We start from the raw sequence: 18,538 nt of genomic DNA on the forward strand, positions 1-18,538 counted from the left end.
CCAGTATTACATGCACAGTCAGGTACAAACAGCACATTACACATCAGTGAACATTTGATGTGATTTGCAATGAGGAAAGGAATACAAAGATGAGATTTCTTCAATGTATTCTCGCCCTAGCTTGATAGCACCTTTCCTCATTCCAAATCACATCAAATGTTCACTGATGTGTAATGTGCTGTTTGTACCTGACTGTGCATGTAATACTGGCCCCCAAACTCTAGACCTTTCTCTCTCTCCAGAAGCAGCCCAAAACAAGGAAATTCATTAAGGGACTTACTAACCATTAAGAAGCTTCATTCCTTGCAGCATCACTCAGTTATACCTTCCTCAGTTATTCTTATCTATAATTCACTTAGTTCTTTCCCAGTCAGATTCCCTGTTAATTTACAACTTCTTAATTGGTTGCGTTTTTTTGTCTCTGTCTCTTATCTGTCCGTCTTGACCAGACTATAAGCCCCAAAGAACAGGGACTATATTTTATGTGTCTCTATACAGTGCTGCATACATCTGGTATGCACCATGCAAATGCTAGTGCTAATAATATTGTAAGCACAATGGTAGATTTCACAGCTCACTTTGGCTCTACCTCTGTTGAGGAAACACTATATGTAAAGTTTCTACATGGCATTCAGTACATACATTTACCTCTCACTACTGGCAGTTCTGTCATTAGATAGGGGGAAATGACCGCTGCAGGCATTAAAATTTTTCAGGCGACAAAAAGTGCCCCATCTTGCACAAGACATATTTAATGACATACCCATGGGGTCCCCACTCCCCATCAGCCAAGTGGATCCTCACGGTAGCACAAAGAAACTACATGTCCATGGGTTCCCACCCCCCATGGGCCAGAAGAGGAACCTAGTAATGGCCCAAGGAAATGAAACATTGAAGAGATTCCCAGTCTCTGCAGGCCAGGAGAGGAACCTTGAGGCGCTGTCAGAAATATAATATAGAAACATAGAAATGACAGCAGAAAAGGACCAAATGATCCATCCAGTCTCCCCAGCAAGCTTATGGTAGTATCTTCTGTGCCTATAGGTTATCTCCATGCTTATTAGATTCCCAGACCATAAAAGTCAAGGCCCTCAGTTGCTGTTTGAATCCAATATACTTCAATCACTCATCTTTTCTGGGCTTGACTACTGTAATTCTCTTTATATAGGTCTCCCAGATAACACACTTCACTCACTTCAACTGATCCAAAACGCAGCAGCACGTATCTTAACAAACTCTTCCATAAAAAATCACATCACTCTGATACTTCAATCATTACATTGGTTACCAATTAAATACAGAATACAATTCAAGATCCTGTCCATTATACACTCTCTCATCTACACTCCTAATTCAATTACCTTATGTTCCATTCTCCGGATTTACAAACCCACCAGACATCTAAGATCACTGGACAAAAACCTCTTAGACATCCCATCACCACGACAGGCCCGTCTTGACATCACCAGAAAAAGATCATTCTCTGTCATTGGACCAATCTTATGGAATGCATTACCAGACTCTTTAAGATCCATATCCAACTCCAAACACTTCAAAAAATCCCTAAAAACACATTTATTTCAATCTGCTTTCCATATATCACACACTAAATAACATAACTACTTCTCCATCACACAGGGCACAACATTATTATATATTGATTTATTTTTTATGTAAACTATTCATTGTTTTAGATTTTTATTATATACTTTTGTAATTTTGAGCTTTTATAATTTGATAATCTTTATGTTCTTTTAAATTTAAATCTTTATTTACATTTGTTTTTTATTTAGTTATGTAAACCGTTTTGTTTAAACACTGTTTGTAAAGACAGTATACAAACACTTTTAAATAAATAAATAAATAAATTCTCATTTGCCTTGCCATAGAAGCAGAGAGCAATGTTGGAGTTGCATCAAAGTATCAAGCTTATTGGTTAAGAGTAGTAACCGCTGCATCAGCAAGTTACCCCCATACATGTTTCCCCAGACGGTAAAAGTCGAGGCCCTCTTTGGTTGCTGTTCAAATCCAATTCCCCTTTTCCCCCTGCCATTGAAGCAGAGAGCCATGATGGAATTGCATCAAGAGTATGAAGGCTTATTGGTTAAGGTAATAACAGCCGCACCAGCAAGTTGCCCTCATGCATTCTTTTCTTCATTTCCATCTTCTAGCCTGTAGGGATCCACAGTGTTTATCCCATGCCCTTTTTAATTATTTCAGTTTTCGACTTCACCCCCTCCTCCGGAAGGGCATTCCAGGCATCCACCACCCTCTCCGTGAAGAAATATTTCCTAATGTTGGTTCTGAGTCATCCTCCTTGGAGTTTCATTTCATGACCCCTGTCAATTACATTGTGCTGGTAGGGTTTCCACAGTCACCGACAGGAAGAAAAGGAAGACCCATTGAAGGGAAGAAATAGAAGGGGGCTAAGTGAGAAAAAGGGAAGGAAAGAAGATCAGTGAAAGGGTAGAGTCTTAGGGAGAAAGAATTGAAGGGGTGTGAGTGAGCAGGAGGCGTGAGTGAGTGTGTAAGTACATAGGGGAAAGTTTAGTAGCAGACCTGAAGAAGTTGAGGCAGACAGAGAGCTATTTAGAGGAGACCTTTACCGAGTCTTCAGTCTGGCAACCCTGGTGCTGTCTTGGAGGAGAAACCTTATCTAGTTGGAGAGCATCGCCTTGAGTAGCAGAAGTGATCCTGTAGCAAGGACCTCTCCAGATTATGCATTATCCTCTTGCACCAAGGACGAGTCTTCCAGGGCTATTACCCAGGAGGGAAGGGTTAGGTTGGCTGTGATAGTTGGTGATTCGATTATTAGGAATGTAGATAAGTTGGGTGACTGGTGAATGTGAGGATTGCTTGGTAACTTGCCTGCCTCATGCGAAGGTGGCAGACCTCACACATCACCTAGATAGGATTTTATACAGTGCTGGGGAGGAGCCAGCTATCATAGTACTTTTGGGCAACAATTTCATAGGATAGTATGAGAGACAGTTCTGGAAGCCACATTTAAGCTTTTAGATAGAAAGTTGATATGTAAAACCTCCTGGGTAGCATTCTCTGAAATGTTCCCTACTCCATGCTCAAGATCCCAGAGGCAGGCAGAGCTCCAGAGTCTCAGTGTGTGGATGATACAACGGTGCAGGGAAGAGGAATTCAGTTTTGTAAGGAATTGGACACCCTTTTGGGAACGGAGAAGTCTTTTTCCAAAAGGACTGGTTCCACCTTAACTAGGGTGGAACCAGGCTGCTGGCACTAACCTTTAAAAAGGAGATAGAGCATCTTTTAAACTAGAACATAGGGGAAAGCCAACAATCGCCCAGCAACACATGATACAGAGGGAGATATCTTCGAAAGATACTAATGAAACAGGAGAGTTAGGGCATCTCACAGAGAGGTCCAATAAAAGTTAAAGTAGTCCATGTGCCTATAGTGAAGAACTACCTGAGTTAAAAGATTCTAAATGATCCATGTTGATTGATAGGCAAGTTGTTAATACAAGCAAAAAACATACTTTGAAATGTTTGTATGCCAATGCAAGAAGTCTTAAGAAGTAAGATGGAAGAGTTAGAGTGTATAGCACTGAATGAAAATGTAGACATAATTGGCATCTCAGAGACCTGGTGGAAGGAGGATAACCAATAGAACAGTGCTGTACCAGGGTACAAAATATATCACAATGATAGGGTGGATCAACTTGGTCAGGGAGTGGAACTTTATGCTCAGTATGACATAGAATCCAATATAGGTAGAAATCCCATGTGTGTTGAGGAAAGGTATAGTGATGGGGGTATACTGCTATCCATCTGACCAAAATGATCAGATGGACAATGAAATGCTAAGAGAAATTAGGGAAGCTAATAAATTTGGCAGCACAGTAATATGGGAGCCGCGATTCCACCGGTGACGGTGGTCCCTCCGGCTCAGCCTCAGCCTCCCTCTCCCGTAGAGCCGGGTCTTGTTACCCCAGGTCTCCGGGTAGAACTGGACCGGCTGGTCCAGGAGGCCATCGATAAGGCGATGCTACGGTTCCAGACTCCTTCGGCACCGACCCCGGCACCGAGAGTGGAACCGGTCACCAACCCGATTCCAGCAGCACTGGCACCGCTGCTTGCTTGGATGGAAGCGCTTATGAATGCCCTTCCACCGGCAACACCCGGGTCACCGACAGCCTTCTCATCAGGTGGAGAAACACCGTACCAAATTCCTCCTTCGGGGGTAGTTCCATCGGTGCCTTGTCGTCCCTCGCCACCGATACATTCCTCGGGGGCGATACGCACATCAGCTCCACCGAGATTTTCGATGACGGCACCGATTCCTTCGATGCCGACACCGATTCCTTCGATGCCGGCACCGATTCCATCGAGAAAATTCTCGATGCCCCCGGTAATTCCTTCGAACCTCTCGGAGCCTCAACCGGGGCCTTCAGGTATACAGCCCCCTCATGGTCCTACAGGTCAGCAGCCTGATCCTTATGACACCTGGGGTGATGATACCTCTACTGACATCGATGATTTGCCTTCACCACCCTCTCCTGCGGAGAGTAGAAAGCGTTCTCCCCCTGAGGACCTCTCTTTCATAAATTTTGTGAAGGACATGTCGGAGTTGGTCCCTTTTCAGCTTCAATCAGAACAAGATGACAGGCACCAGATGATGGAGTTGCTCCAATTCTTGGATGCCCCCAAAGTCATCACCTCTATTCCAATTCATCAGGTTTTTCTGGACCTTCTAAAAAAGAATTGGGAATCTCCTGGTTCTGTTGCTCCAGTGAACAAAAAAGCTGACTCTACTTATCTTGTACAGTCAGCACCTGGCTTTCAGAAACCACAATTAGATCATCACTCTGTTGTGGTAGAATCAGCTCAAAAGAAAGCTAAAAGACTAAAGCCACATTCTTCCATACCTCCTACTAAGGAAAATAAATTCCTAGATAGCATAGGTAGGAAAGTATACGAAGGAGCTATGCTAATTTCCAGAATAGCTTCTTATCAATTGTATATGACCCAATACAATAGGGTCATCCTGAAACAGATGCAGGAGTATTCAGATGCCTTACCAGAGCAGTTCCAGCCACAGCTTCAGTCCCTACTAAATAAAGGGTTTGAAGCTGGGAAGCATGAAATAAGAACAGCTTATGACATCTTTGATGCTTCCACTAGACTTTCTGCTACGGCCATCTCTGCCAGACGCTGGGCTTGGCTTAAGTCGTCTGACCTTCGCCCGGAAGTTCAGGACAGGCTCTCTGATTTGCCCTGCCTAGGGGATAATTTATTTGGTGAGCAAATTCAGCAAATTGTTGCAGAACTGAAGGATCATCATGAGACACTTCAACAGCTCACATCTATTCCTTCTGACTTGCCTTCTAAACAACCATTTAAGAAGGACTCAAAAAAGTCATTCTTCCGTCCACGGAAGTATTATCCCCCACTAGCCAAGTCTAGGCCTGCGAGGCCTTACCATAAAACTCAGCCTCGTCAGTCTCGAAAACAAAAACCCGCAGCAGCTCCACAACCTGGCCCTGCATCGGGTTTTTGACTTTCAATTAGAGAGCAGATGCCAAATCCCTCTTCCAACTATACCAGTAGGAGGTCGGTTAAGCCACTTTCTAGAAAAATGGCAGCATATCACCACAGATCAATGGGTGATAGCGATAATTGCACAGGGTTACCACCTCAACTTCCTGACTCTCCCTTCGGACTCCCCACCCCTGCAGGCGTGGAGACTCACCGATCACTCTATTATTCTAGAGCAGGAGGTTTCCCTTCTCCTCCAGTCAAACGCTATAGAACCCGTTCCTCCCTCACAACAAGGACTAGGGTTCTACTCCAGGTACTTTCTGATCCCAAAAAAGTCAGGAGGACTTCGACCAATCCTGGACTTACGAGCTCTCAACAAGTACCTTCACAAAGAGAAGTTCAAGATGGTAACCCTGGGCTCGCTTCTCCCTCTGCTGCAAAGAGGGGACTGGCTATGCTCTCTAGACCTAAAAGATGCCTATACTCACATTGCGATAGCTCAGTCTCATCGCAAATACCTCCGTTTTTTAGTAGGCCGAAATCACTACCAATACCGAGTGCTCCCTTTCGGCCTGGCATCCGCACCACGAGTTTTCACCAAATGCCTTGTGGTGGTTGCAGCTTTTCTCAGGAAGGAAGGTGTCCACGTCTACCCCTACCTGGACGATTGGTTAATCAGGGCCCCAACCCAGCAAATTGCTCGGTCCTCCCTGACCCTAACAATTCAAACTCTGCTTTCTCTAGGGTTTCTTGTCAATTACGAGAAATCCTACTTAGTCCCATCTCAGACCTTATCCTTCATTGGGGCAGACTTGGACACCTTACAAGCAAAAGCCTTCCTTCCTCAACCACGGGTTCAAACCCTTGTGTCCCTAGCTCGCCAGCTGCAGTCTCAACCTACAGCTACAGCTCGCCACTTCCTCATTCTACTAGGACACATGGCCTCCTCAGTTTATGTGACTCCCATGGCCCGTCTGGCCATGAGAGTCACACAATGGACTCTGAGATTGCAATGGACCCAAGCTGTTCAGCCTCTGTCCTCCATTGTTCGCATCACCGATGCACTCCGTCTGTCTCTTGCCTGGTGGACAAATCAATTCAACCTCCTACAGGGCTTGCCTTTTCTTCCACCAGACCCTCAGGTAATCCTCACCACCAACGCTTCCAACATCGGTTGGGGAGCCCATGTAAACAATCTACAAACTCAAGGATTCTGGTCACTAGAGGAAGCCAAACACCAGATAAATTTCCTGGAGCTGCGAGCAATTCGCTATGCTCTCAGGACCTTTCAGGATTGCCTATCGAACCACGCAATCTTAATTCAGACGGACAACCAGGTGGCCATGTGGTACATAAACAAGCAAGGAGGCACAGGCTCCTTCCTTCTGTGTCAGGAAGCTGCGCAGATTTGGGCAGAAGCCCTCTCCCACTCCATGTACCTCAGGGCCACCTACCTGCCGGGAGTAGACAATGTATTGGCAGACCAGCTCAGCCGTGTCTTCCAACCACACGAGTGGTCACTCAATCCCTTGGTAGCGACCTCTCTGTTTCACAAATGGGGTTATCCCCACATAGACCTCTTTGCGTCCCCTCAAAACCACAAAGTAGACAATTACTGCTCTCTCATTCGGAGCCAGCACTCTCGGCCGAGGGATGCATTCTCCTTCACGTGGACAACCGGTCTGCTCTATGCATTCCCTCCACTTCCTCTTCTGTCGAAGACTCTCGTGAAGCTGCGTCAGGACAGGGGAACTATGATCCTGATAGCACCGCACTGGCCACGCCAAGTGTGGTTTCCCATACTCCAGGATATCTCCATCCGCAGGCACATTCCTCTAGGAAAGGACCCGCATCTGATCACTCAAAACAACGGATGCCTCCCAACCTCCAAGCCTTGTCCCTGACGGCATGGATGTTGAAAGGTTAGTCCTTCAGCCATTTAACCTTTCAGATTCAGTTTCTCGTGTCCTGATCGCTTCACGAAAGCCTTCCACAAGGAAATCTTGACTGTAAACGTGCTCTAGCTTTCTATCTAGACCGTACAGTAGCCCACAGGAAGAGCACTCAATTATTCGTCTCTTTCCATCCTAACAAGTTAGGCCAACCTGTGGGTAAGCAGGCTCTTTCCTCCTGGTTGGCGGATTGAATCTCCTTCTGCTATCAGCAAGCTGGCATTCCTTTCAAGACCGTGTTAAAGCACACTCTGTGAGGGCCATGGCGACTTCAGTAGCACACCTTCGATCGGTGCCGCTTCCTGACATCTGCAAGGCTGCAACCTGGAGTTCCCTCCATACATTTGCAGCCCACTATTGTTTGGACAAAGCTGGAAGACAGGATTCCATCTTCGGCCAATCTGTCTTGCGTAACCTTTTTCCAACATGATGTACCAACACCCTTCCACCTTCCCGGTAGGGTGCGGATGCCCTCTCCCAAATTCCACCCCAGTTGTTGTGCCTGTTGCACGCCGTTGGGGACATTTGGTGCATGTTAGGACATCCTCAGCTCGGTACTCACCCATTTGTGAGGACAACGATCCTGCTTGTCCTGTGAGAAAGCAAATGTTGCTTACCTGATGTAACAGGTGTTCTCACAGGACAGCAGGATGTTAGTCCTCACGAAACCCGCCCGCCACCCCGCGGTGTTGGGTTCGTTTTTATTTTATTTTTCGGCACTGCCTGTAGCTTTGAAACAAGACTGAAGGGAGACCCCTGCTGGCTGCAGGGTTAGTGCCATGCTGGGCATGCCCAGTAGGGGCCAGTCAAAGTTCCTGAAACTTTGACATAAGTTTTCCGTGGTTGGGCTCCATCCTCGATGTCACCCATTTGTGAGGACTAACATCCTGCTGTCCTGTGAGAACACCTGTTACATCAGGTAAGCAACCTGTTTCTTTTTTCCATTTTTGCACTGCATACAGATTCTTTTTGTGGTTTCCAGTTCATTTTTTATCTGCATGTTTCTGTTTAATCATTATGGTCATTTTATTCTATATTTGGAGAGAGTCTGTCTGTATTCTGGTCAAAGACTTTGCAGCTGGGATTAAATGCCAGGAAATACAGAGTCATGCATCTTTTTTATTTTTTATTTAGCATCTGAGATGCAGTGATCCAAAAGAGCTGTATGTGATGGGGGGTGAAAGACTGATGTGCAAGGACCAAGAGAGGGATCTTGGAGTGATAGTGTCTAGCGATCCGAAGTCGGCAAAGCAATGTGACAAAGTTCCTCATGAGAGGCTTCTAGGAAAAGTAAAAAGTCATGGGATAGGTGGCGATGTCCTTTCGTGGATTGCAAACTGGCTAAAAGACAGGAAACAGAGAGTAGGATTAAATGGGCAATTTTCTCAGTGGAAGGGAGTGGACAGTGGAGTGCCTCAGGGATCTGTATTGGGACCCTTACTTTTCAATATATTTATAAATGATCTGGAAAGAAATACGACGAGTGAGATAATCAAATTTGCAGATGACACAAAATTGTTCAGAGTAGTTAAATCACAAGCAGATTGTGATAAATTGCAGGAAGACCTTGTGAGACTGGAAAATTGGGCATCCAAATGGCAGATGAAGTTTAATGTGGATAAGTGCAAGGTGATGCATATAGGGAAAAATAACCCATGCTATAATTACACGATGTTGGGTTCCATATTAGGTGCTACAACCCAAGAAAGAGATCTAGGTGTCATAGTGGATAACACATTGAAATCGTCGGTTCAGTGTGCTGCGGCAGTCAAAAAAGCAAACAGAATGTTGGGAATTATTAGAAAAGGAATGATGAATAAAACGGAAAATGTCATAATGCCTCTGTATCGCTCCATGGTGAGACCGCACCTTGAATACTGTGTACAATTCTGGTCGCCGCATCTCAAAAAAGATATAATTGCGATGGAGAAGGTACAGAGAAGGGCTACCAAAATGATAAGGGGAATGGAACAACTCCCCTATGAGGAAAGACTAAAGAGGTTAGGACTTTTCAGCTTGGAGAAGAGACGACTGAGGGGGGATATGATAGAAGTGTTTAAAATCATGAGAGGTCTAGAACGGGTAGATGTGAATCGGTTATTTACGCTTTCGGATAGTAGAAAGACTAGGGGACACTCCATGAAGTTAGCATGGGGCACATTTAAAACTAATCGGAGAAAGTTCTTTTTTACTCAACGCACAATTAAACTCTGGAATTTGTTGCCAGAGAATGTGGTTCGTGCAGTTAGTATAGCTGTGTTTAAAAAAGGATTGGATAAGTTCTTGGAGGAGAAGTCCATTACCTGCTATTAAGTTCACTTAGAGAATAGCCACTGCCATTAGCAATGGTTACATAGAATAGACTTAGTTTTTGGGTACTTGCCAGGTTCTTATGGCCTGGATTGGCCACTGTTGGAAACAGGATGCTGGGCTTGATGGACCCTTGGTCTGACCCAGTATGGCATTTTCTTATGTTCTTATGATAGCCGAAGCTAGAAGAATGCTGGGCTGCATTGAGAGAGAAATAACCAATAAGAAAAAGGAGCTGATAATGCCCTTGTACAGGTCCTTGATGAGGCCTCACCTGGAGTATTGTGTTAAGTTCTGGAGGCCATATCTCAAAAAGGGTAGAGACAGAATGGAGGTGGTTCAGAGAAGGGTGATCAAAATGTTATGGGGTCAGTATTGGAAGACTTATGAGGAGAGTCTGAAGAATCTAAACATGTATACCCTGGTACAGGGTGATATGATACCAGCCTTCAGATGCCTGAAAGGGTTTAATAATGCATGAAATGAAACTCCAGGGGGCATGACTCATAACCATCACCAGGAAATATTTCTTCATGGAGAGGGTGATATATGCCTTTCTGGAGGAGGTAGTGAAGATGAAAACAGTCAAAGAATTCAAAAGCACATAGGATAAACACTGTGGATCCCTAAAGGCTAGAGGATGGAAATAAAGAAAAGGGTGCATGGGGATAACTTGCTGGTGTGGTAGTTATTACTCTTAACAGAAGATATGGGGATTACTGTCCTTTACTAATAAAAGTGAATTGGATTCAGACAACAATCAAGGGCAATGACTTTTACGGTGTATGGAACTGATATGCATGGGGATACCCAGCACAGCGTGGCAGTTACTATCCTTAACATAAAGCATGAGATTACTACCCTTAACCAATAAGCCTTGATGCCTTTGACACAATTGCAACAAGACTGCTTTGATGGCATGGGGTGGGGAAGAAGAATTGGCTTCAGATGACAACCAACACAGGTCCTGACTTTTACGGTCTGGGGTATTGATACGCAGACATAAGAGCAAAAGTACAGTACTGCTTCTACCGCCTAGTCTATAAGCAAAGCATGTCAAACAGCACTGTCTGAACTTTCAAGAAGGCTTATCACCCAATAAAAGAGAAACATGAGGTAACTTGCCCAGTGTGGCAGATACTACCATAAGAAGCTTGCTGGACAGACTGAATGGACCATTTGGTCCTTTTCTGCTGTCATTACTATGTTACTATGAAACACTTTCTAAGTCCCAAAGCTTTCTCTGAGGTGAAAAGTCAGTGCAACCCCTCATTTTCAGGGTTAGGTGCACATAGATCTTCCAGTCTCTGGATCCAGGACTTGTCTCTCACCAGACTCACTACAGGCAAAACTCTAAAAAAACATACCCAAACTCACAAAATTATTTTTCCACAGAACTGAAGGCAGATCCTAACAGGTAACGGGTGCACTGTAGGAGTCTCCTCTCAAATCAACCAGCTCCCAGAACAGCTCCTTACTTTCCAGAAGCCAAACCAAAATGACCAAACTCTCTAGACCACTACCCCACAACTACCACCACCACCTTGTGATGCTGTGAAGGAATGGTATTTCCCACTAAGCTGGATTACTAAGGGCAGGGACCTGGAGCTACCTAGTGGAGAGCAGGGGGTGTCTACATCAATAAGAACCAATTTTCATCACCTCCCTAACCAGAAGGTCCACCTCCCAGGGCTGAAAGTTTGGCTTCTTCAGCAGAGGTCCTTTTCTGGCAGGTATGATACTGTTGGGAGTATAGGCAAAGAAAACTGAGTTAAATACCCTCATAACACTCGTAATGGATAAGTAATTGCACATTGATGGGGATATAAATTGTGTATAAAACATTTATGCATGTATTTTTATAAAATAGTTCAAAATATTTCGCTCGGTACCTATATATATGTGCTCTTTTTCCAGAAGTACACATGTATATGGCCTTTTTTTTTTTTTTTTTGCATGAATAATACCTTCTTTTATGTGCATATAGATTTGTCCTATGTCCAAGATAATTTGTGTGAGGATGTCAAGACATGTGCACATGATTATCGCATTATCTGAAGCCTGATCCAATATTACATAGGCCCTAGCTTTCCACATCTATAGGAGGTAGTTTTGCAGAATTTGTGTGGCCCTTTAAGCTGTATCAATCACTCATCTATATTGTCTTATGGCGGATATGTATTAGAAACATTCTGGGTGTTGTTTCTTGAATGTTTCTGTTGTTCTGTTTTCTACATCCACCATTGGTATTGTATATGTCTGCATGGTAACCTTGTATAGGCGCAGCCACTTCAGACCTTCCTTCAGGTGATTTCACTTGGATTAGAAAAGGCTGCTGTGGGTTCCTCTCCATTATAGGGGGGTCAGGTGTGTGAGTTGATAAAGTAATGGTAAACTCTAAGAGAAGGGTTGCCAACTGGTTCCAGATTTTCAAGACAGGTTGATCCAGTTCTTGTTTACCCCATTGCATGCTGGGAATTATTTCCCTATTGCATTTCCTATGAGAAGCAAGACTTTTAAGTACCTGTGTGCAAGGGAGTAAAAAGCAGGACTGAATCAACCTATCCTGAAAATCTGGAGCCAGCTGACAACCCTATCTAAGAATCCCAGATAGTTCACTACTGTATAGGGATGTGAATCGTTTTTTGACGATTTAAAATATCGTCCGATATATTTTAAATCGTCAAAAATCGTTAGGGCCACGATACAATACCAATTCCCCCGATTTATCGTCAAAAAATCGTAAATCGGAGGAAGGGGGAGGGCAGGAAAACCGGCACACTAAAACCCCCTAAAACCCACCCCCGACCCTTTAAATTAAATCCCCCACCCTCCCGAACCCCCCCCAAATGCTTTAAATTACCTGGGGGTCCAGCGGCGGTCCGGAATGGCAGCGGTCCGGAATGGCCTCCTGCAATTGAATCGTGTTGTCTTCAGCCGGCGCCATTTTTCAAAATGGCGGCACAAAATGGCGGCGGCCATAGACCAACACGATTCGACTGCAGGAGGTCGTTCCGGACCCCCGCTGGACTTTTGGCAAGTCTTGTGGGGGTCAGGAGGCCCCCCCAAGCTGGCCAAAAGTCCCTGGGGGTCCAGCGGGGGTCCGGAAAACGATCTCCTGCCGCGAATCGTTTTCCGTACGTAAAATGGCGCCGGCAGGAGATCGACTGCAGGAGGTCGTTCAGCGGGGGTGAGTTTTCTTCGGAGGAGGAGGGAGATAGAGCTAGCAGTTTAGCCTGGTGGGAAAGAGCAAGAACTGAGGGTGATGCTGATGGTGGTGGGGTTCAGTTTAGATAAGTGAGAGGCAGCTAGCAAAGATTTGAACCCCCGCTGAACGACCTCCTGCAGTCGATCTCCTGCCGGCGCCATTTTACGTACGGAAAATGATTCGCGGCAGGAGATCGTTTTCCGGACCCCCGCTGGACCCCCAGGGACTTCTGGCCAGCTTGGGGGGGCCTCCTGACCCCCACAAGACTTGCCAAAAGTCCAGCGGGGGTCCGGAACGACCTCCTGCAGTCGAATTGTGTTGGTCTATGGCCGCCGCCGTTTTGTGCCGCCATTTTGAAAAATGGCGCCGGCTGAAGACAACACGATTCAATTGCAGGAGGCCGTTCCGGACCGCTGCCGTTCCGGACCGCCGCTGGACCCCCAGGTAATTTAAGGCATTTGGGGGGGGTTCGGGAGGGTGGGGAATTTAATTTAAAGGGTCGGGGGTGGGTTTTAGTGTGCCGGCTCACGATTTTCACGATACTTTAAACACCCAAACGGCAACAATACGATTCCCTCCCCCTCCCAGCCGAAATCGATCGTTAAGACGATCGAGGACACGATTCACATCTCTACTACTGTATGCTTTTCTAAGGATGCTTTCAGGGAGTCGATTTGCCTACATGTCAGATTGAAGACAGGAGCTCTTGAGGAGACCCAGTGAAGGACAGTAGACTTCCACTGGGATGTGGAATTTCTTGTAACTAATGTGTTAGAAAAGTGGTAAAAGGCATCTTAATTGTAGTAATTGCTATGTTACTATGTGTGATCATGGCGAGGTTTCTATGTAATTTCTGTGTATACATCTATAGCAGTTTAGCTTATTTTGTTTTCCTAATGGGAGGTATATTGGCGTTTTAGGGTCTGGTGTAATATTGCCTTTAAATAGATAGGGTTGTTACTGTTTTAGGCTGGCAGTTAGTGCTGTTTTGGTAAGGTAAGTTTTCTATATTGTAATTGAATTTACTCATGGCTTTCTGAGATCCAAGCCCACATCCAACACACTTTACAGTAAGCCTAATACCATATGGATTCCTAGTGTCTTTTGTGCAGGTTTTTTTGGTTGGCACCAAAGTAGTGCATGTAAAAATAATGAAAGACTATGATTTGAAGGTCCTTTTTCATGTAAAAATGTAAACTTATACATTTTAATTGTGTGTGTGGTGGGGGGCAGGGGTAAAAAGCTGTAAGTTTCGCCTAGGGCATCCAATACTCTTGCACCAGAGCGGAGAGAATGTGCCACATACAGAACCCCCATTATTCACCCATCTTCCATTTCTCCAGTGGGCAAATGCTAGGGAAGAGGTGGCAGGCAGGTTGTAGGGTTCCTGGGAGGGTGGCAGGGTTGCCAGCTTCCTAGAAATATTACCACTGATACTCTATCTGCCACTCCTGAGAACTCTGATCCCTGCTTTCCCCCCTTCTGCAACATTTGAAATCATTGAAAGAGAAGACCCCACCCCCTGGCGCTTTCAATTATTTCTCCTGGGCTTTGCTTGGGGAGAGGGGAAGAGCACCATCTTATCCATTGCCGCAGGCAGCAGATTGTCTTGAGACAATCTGACCCATGCCATGATAAGTAAGTTTGACCAGTCAGTTCTAAGAAATTGGTTTAAAAATGTATTTAAAATTGTGCCCAAATCCTTCTTCCCAAATACCCATTTGTGTGGGTTGTCTTAAGAAACATGTATTTAAGGAATTTTAAGACAAATCTGAACTTGGGAGGCCTCACATGTGGAACTGATTTAGTCTTGCTTGTTCATGGAGAAAGCAAAGTTGTCGACCTATAACTGGTGTTCTCCTTGGATAAAAGGATAAATCAATCACACATAACCTCTCACTTCCTCTGGGAATTAAAAATTGTTCTTTTAAGCAATGATATATGACTGAGAGGGTATAGGGCTGTATGGTTTTGGCCTTCTTGGCTGTTCTCGGTTTAGCATACATTTTGTAGTCTTTGTCATCGGATGACATCACCCACATGTGCAAATGATTATCCTGCTGTCCACAGGAAACACCATATTACAGGTAAGCAACTTTGCTTTATTTTTCTCTGTCATTTGTGTGCTGCTCTTTTTTTTATGTTTCCCAATTTTTCTTTTGAAGTGAAGCCTTTACTAGATAGAACTGTTGAGTCTATATATTCTGAGAGAAAATAAAATTACATACATGTAATTGTCTTTTATACTAGCAGCTCAGTCATAAAATGATCCTGCTTTTTCTTTTGGAACATGTTCTTTCCACCTATTTTTCTTTATTTCTAATTATTATACTGACTGGAATTTGGACGTTCATGCACAAAAACTTATTCTAGAAATTACCATAAATATTCTTCCAGTTGTACATATGTCATGGTCTCTTGATCCACATGGTGGTTTTGTATTTATTTATTGTATATTCATGGCTTTTCATTAGTAACTTAAGGTGAGTTACATTGAAGTACAGTAAATATTTTGTGAGACTCCATTATGCTGCTATTTTAACCGAAAGATAAGTACAGATAACTAATTTTATTTTATAAAACAGTGAATAAATATTGTTAATTGGCTGGAAATGCCTCTTCAAAAGTTAATAGTCTCCGTGTAATGTACTGTACTTTTAGAGTTCACTATTCAGTGCCATTTAGCTGGTTAAGTTCCGACTTAGGCCTAGATTTACTAACGTACCGCAGCGTCATGAATCGCGCGGTACAGGGGGGCAAAGCAGGGGGCGGGCCTGCGATAGCCAGCAGCGATCGCACCTCCGCGGTGCGATTGCTACCGCTTTCGCACCCAATAGCGCCATCGTAAAAAGTGGTGCTATTGGGCGCAAAATTGGAAGCGAAAAGGCTTCTTACCTTTTTGCCATCCACGCTGTCTTCTCAGCATCCGCCCCGACTCCTCTTCCGGGGCAGACATCGCCCCGACTCCTTTTCCGGGGCAGACGCCCCGACTCCGCCCCTTTTTAGCTATTGCACACGAAAAGGGACTTTTCGCGTGTGAAACATCCCTTTTTGCGTGAGATAGCTTTAGAAAATGACCCCCTTAGCCAGCTAAGTGGCACTATATGAATATTTGGCTATGCTGAACACCAGTCACTTAACCAACTGTTTATACAGCCAAATAAATGAGGAATGGAATGGGGGCATTCTGGGGCGGAGCTATTTATTTTGTTAACTTAGCTGGAGCTTCTTATTTTGTTAACTTAGCTGGATAAGTGCTGATTTTCAGACTTACCATACTTAATTATAAGACAGCTATAAATTATAGGATAGCAATTTGGCTGTCTTATATTTAGCCATATACAATAAACTTATCTGGCTAACTAAGATATCCTAATCTATTTATCTGACTAACTTGCTTAGCTGATAGTCAGTGTCTAAATATTGGCCTCTCACTTTTTAATATTATAGAATTTATATAAATGCATGCAAAGTAACTTATTTTATATTTATTTTCAGACTACAATTTTCGTCGCAGCCCGGTGAATAATATGTCCCCAGTTAATACCACCTTGTCCTCTGGGACACCCAACGTACTACCATACACATCAAGGCCTTATTCATATCCAGGCTACCCCTTGTCACCAACAATTCCACTAACTAATGGCAGTCATGTTGGACAGCGACTATATATTTCCAATCAGGCCTCTTTCTTTTAAAAAAGCTTAACAAAGTGAAAATTTATTTACAGATTGAAAACAAAAAGAATGTAATTTTACTTTTTGATTGAACTTGTGGATATGATTTTGATGAACAGTATGTATTTATTCAGAACAGTGACCTTTTCTTTTGAGTTAAGAATGCTTGAGTTTTTTGAGTTTCTGAAATAATAAAAGTTTAACAAGTTATTAAATGTTTTCTCAGTAGGTTGTTTGAATAATTTAACTTAGCATAAAACGGATATTTACACTTTGTAAACAATGTGGGTATAGTAGAACCCAGTGTTTTGTGTTAAATGTTTTAAGTTATTACTTTTTTTGTAGTCTTTTATTATTAAGATGCAGACAAGTTGTGTTTCAACGACAGTGAATTAGCCAGTTAACAGGGATGGCTTTTATGTTAAAAATTAGAATAATTTGGCCACAATGTATTTCTAGCTATTATGTGTTCAAAGATGGTGAAAAAAAAGATATATATTTTTTATTTTATTTGACAGCCAAAACATAACAATTTCCTAGCAGACCATATCCTAGCATAAAAAGAATAGGACATATTATCTTTGTATATTTTAGTTAAACAACCAATATAGTTTATATTTTTGAAATAAAATGTAATATTTTTTGTCGTTAACTTATTCACAGTTAAAACTCTTAGGCTTCATTTGTTATATTAACAGTAACAATGTTATTTTTGATAAGGAAAGTTGTGATATGTTTAATGTTGAAATCATGTGTTGTTAATTATTCTTCTAATTAAAAACTTTGTCATTAAATTTCTACTGTCCTTTCAACTGAGTAGTTGCATTCTTTTTTTATATATTTCATTATATTCATAGATGTAAGACTCTGGATATATATTAGCTAATTAGAAGAGTGAATCCAAACTATTAACAAACAGTTAACCTTGGAGTCTTTGTTCTCTTATTACTTATCTTTATTTCCAGCATAGTGTACTGTTGTTAGCTTGTTTCAAGAGCACAGTCAAGAATAATCTGACTTGCCTTCCTGTGACCTTTTAACTATGCAAAATCAATAAGATATCTATTTGTATGTGCTGTGTGCACAGAAATATTGAAATTAAAGTTAACTTTTAAGTAGTATCATTAACATTTTTTTTGCTAATTCAGGAAGTAATTTTATAACATCCTTCATAAATTTGAAATCATATGCATTTATAGTAAGTTATCCCAAATTTCAAAGTGAAAATATGTGCATCCTTTCCCTTTGAAAATGATCCCACCAAAACTACCCGCATACAATTGCACCTGCTAAATTGTGCACAGATTATTTTCAGGAAAATGTATGCACATAGTTTTAAAAATACAAAATTTTATATCGTGTAGACAGATGATTGTGATCCCCTGCCAGATGGAGACGGAGCAAGCTGACATCACAGTACATATGCTCCTGCAGTGACACCAGCCTGCCAGTATTTTTCGTCTCCAACAGATGGTGGATGTGCATCTCCCTGTAGGGATTGCTTCAGATTTTGAAGGAGAATTTAACATAGAAAAAGAAAAGCCCCGCTCTCCTGCGGTGATACCAAATGTTCTCTCCCCAGTTGAGAATTCCTGAGGAGATTTCCATGTCCCTCAGATGTGTGCCTTGGTCCAGTAGCTGGGTTTCAAGGTGTGGGCTTAGCTGATTGGACAGCTTAAAGGCAGCAGGTGCAAGAAGCCGAGTACAGCAGTGATATGCCCTCTCCCCCCGCAGCTAGAGACCATCTCTGTACTCTGCCGGTAAGGGCTAAGCTCGGGTAAGTTTAAAAAAAAAAAGTTTGTAAAGACAGACAGTATAGAGGGGTTTGCAGGTCTTCCTCTAGTCTCTGTGCTTGGTGCGCCATTCTGACGTTCGTTC

At 43.2% G+C, this 18,538-nt stretch overlaps 1 protein-coding gene across 2 annotated transcripts in view; it reads left to right on the top strand.

Annotated features, from left to right (window-relative positions):
• The window catches only part of RBM46 (RNA binding motif protein 46), a 334,436-nt gene extending 317,108 nt beyond the window's left edge, over positions 1-17,328 (top strand). Inside the window, exon 6 of one of the 2 annotated variants that reach the window (XM_029613106.1) lies at positions 16,482-16,559. Coding sequence is in view for 1 of the 2 variants with exons in the window: in XM_029613031.1 (XP_029468891.1) it covers positions 16,482-16,681 (200 nt within the window). In the remaining variant the exon portion in view is untranslated. Of the gene's footprint in view, positions 1-16,481 lie in introns of both variants that reach the window. The other variant, XM_029613031.1, reaches the window with a different exon arrangement.
• Positions 17,329-18,538: the final 1,210 nt, after the last annotated feature.

Source organism: Rhinatrema bivittatum, chromosome 1 (genome assembly GCF_901001135.1).
Source record: "Rhinatrema bivittatum chromosome 1, aRhiBiv1.1, whole genome shotgun sequence".
Classification (NCBI taxonomy): Eukaryota; Metazoa; Chordata; class Amphibia; order Gymnophiona; family Rhinatrematidae; genus Rhinatrema; species Rhinatrema bivittatum.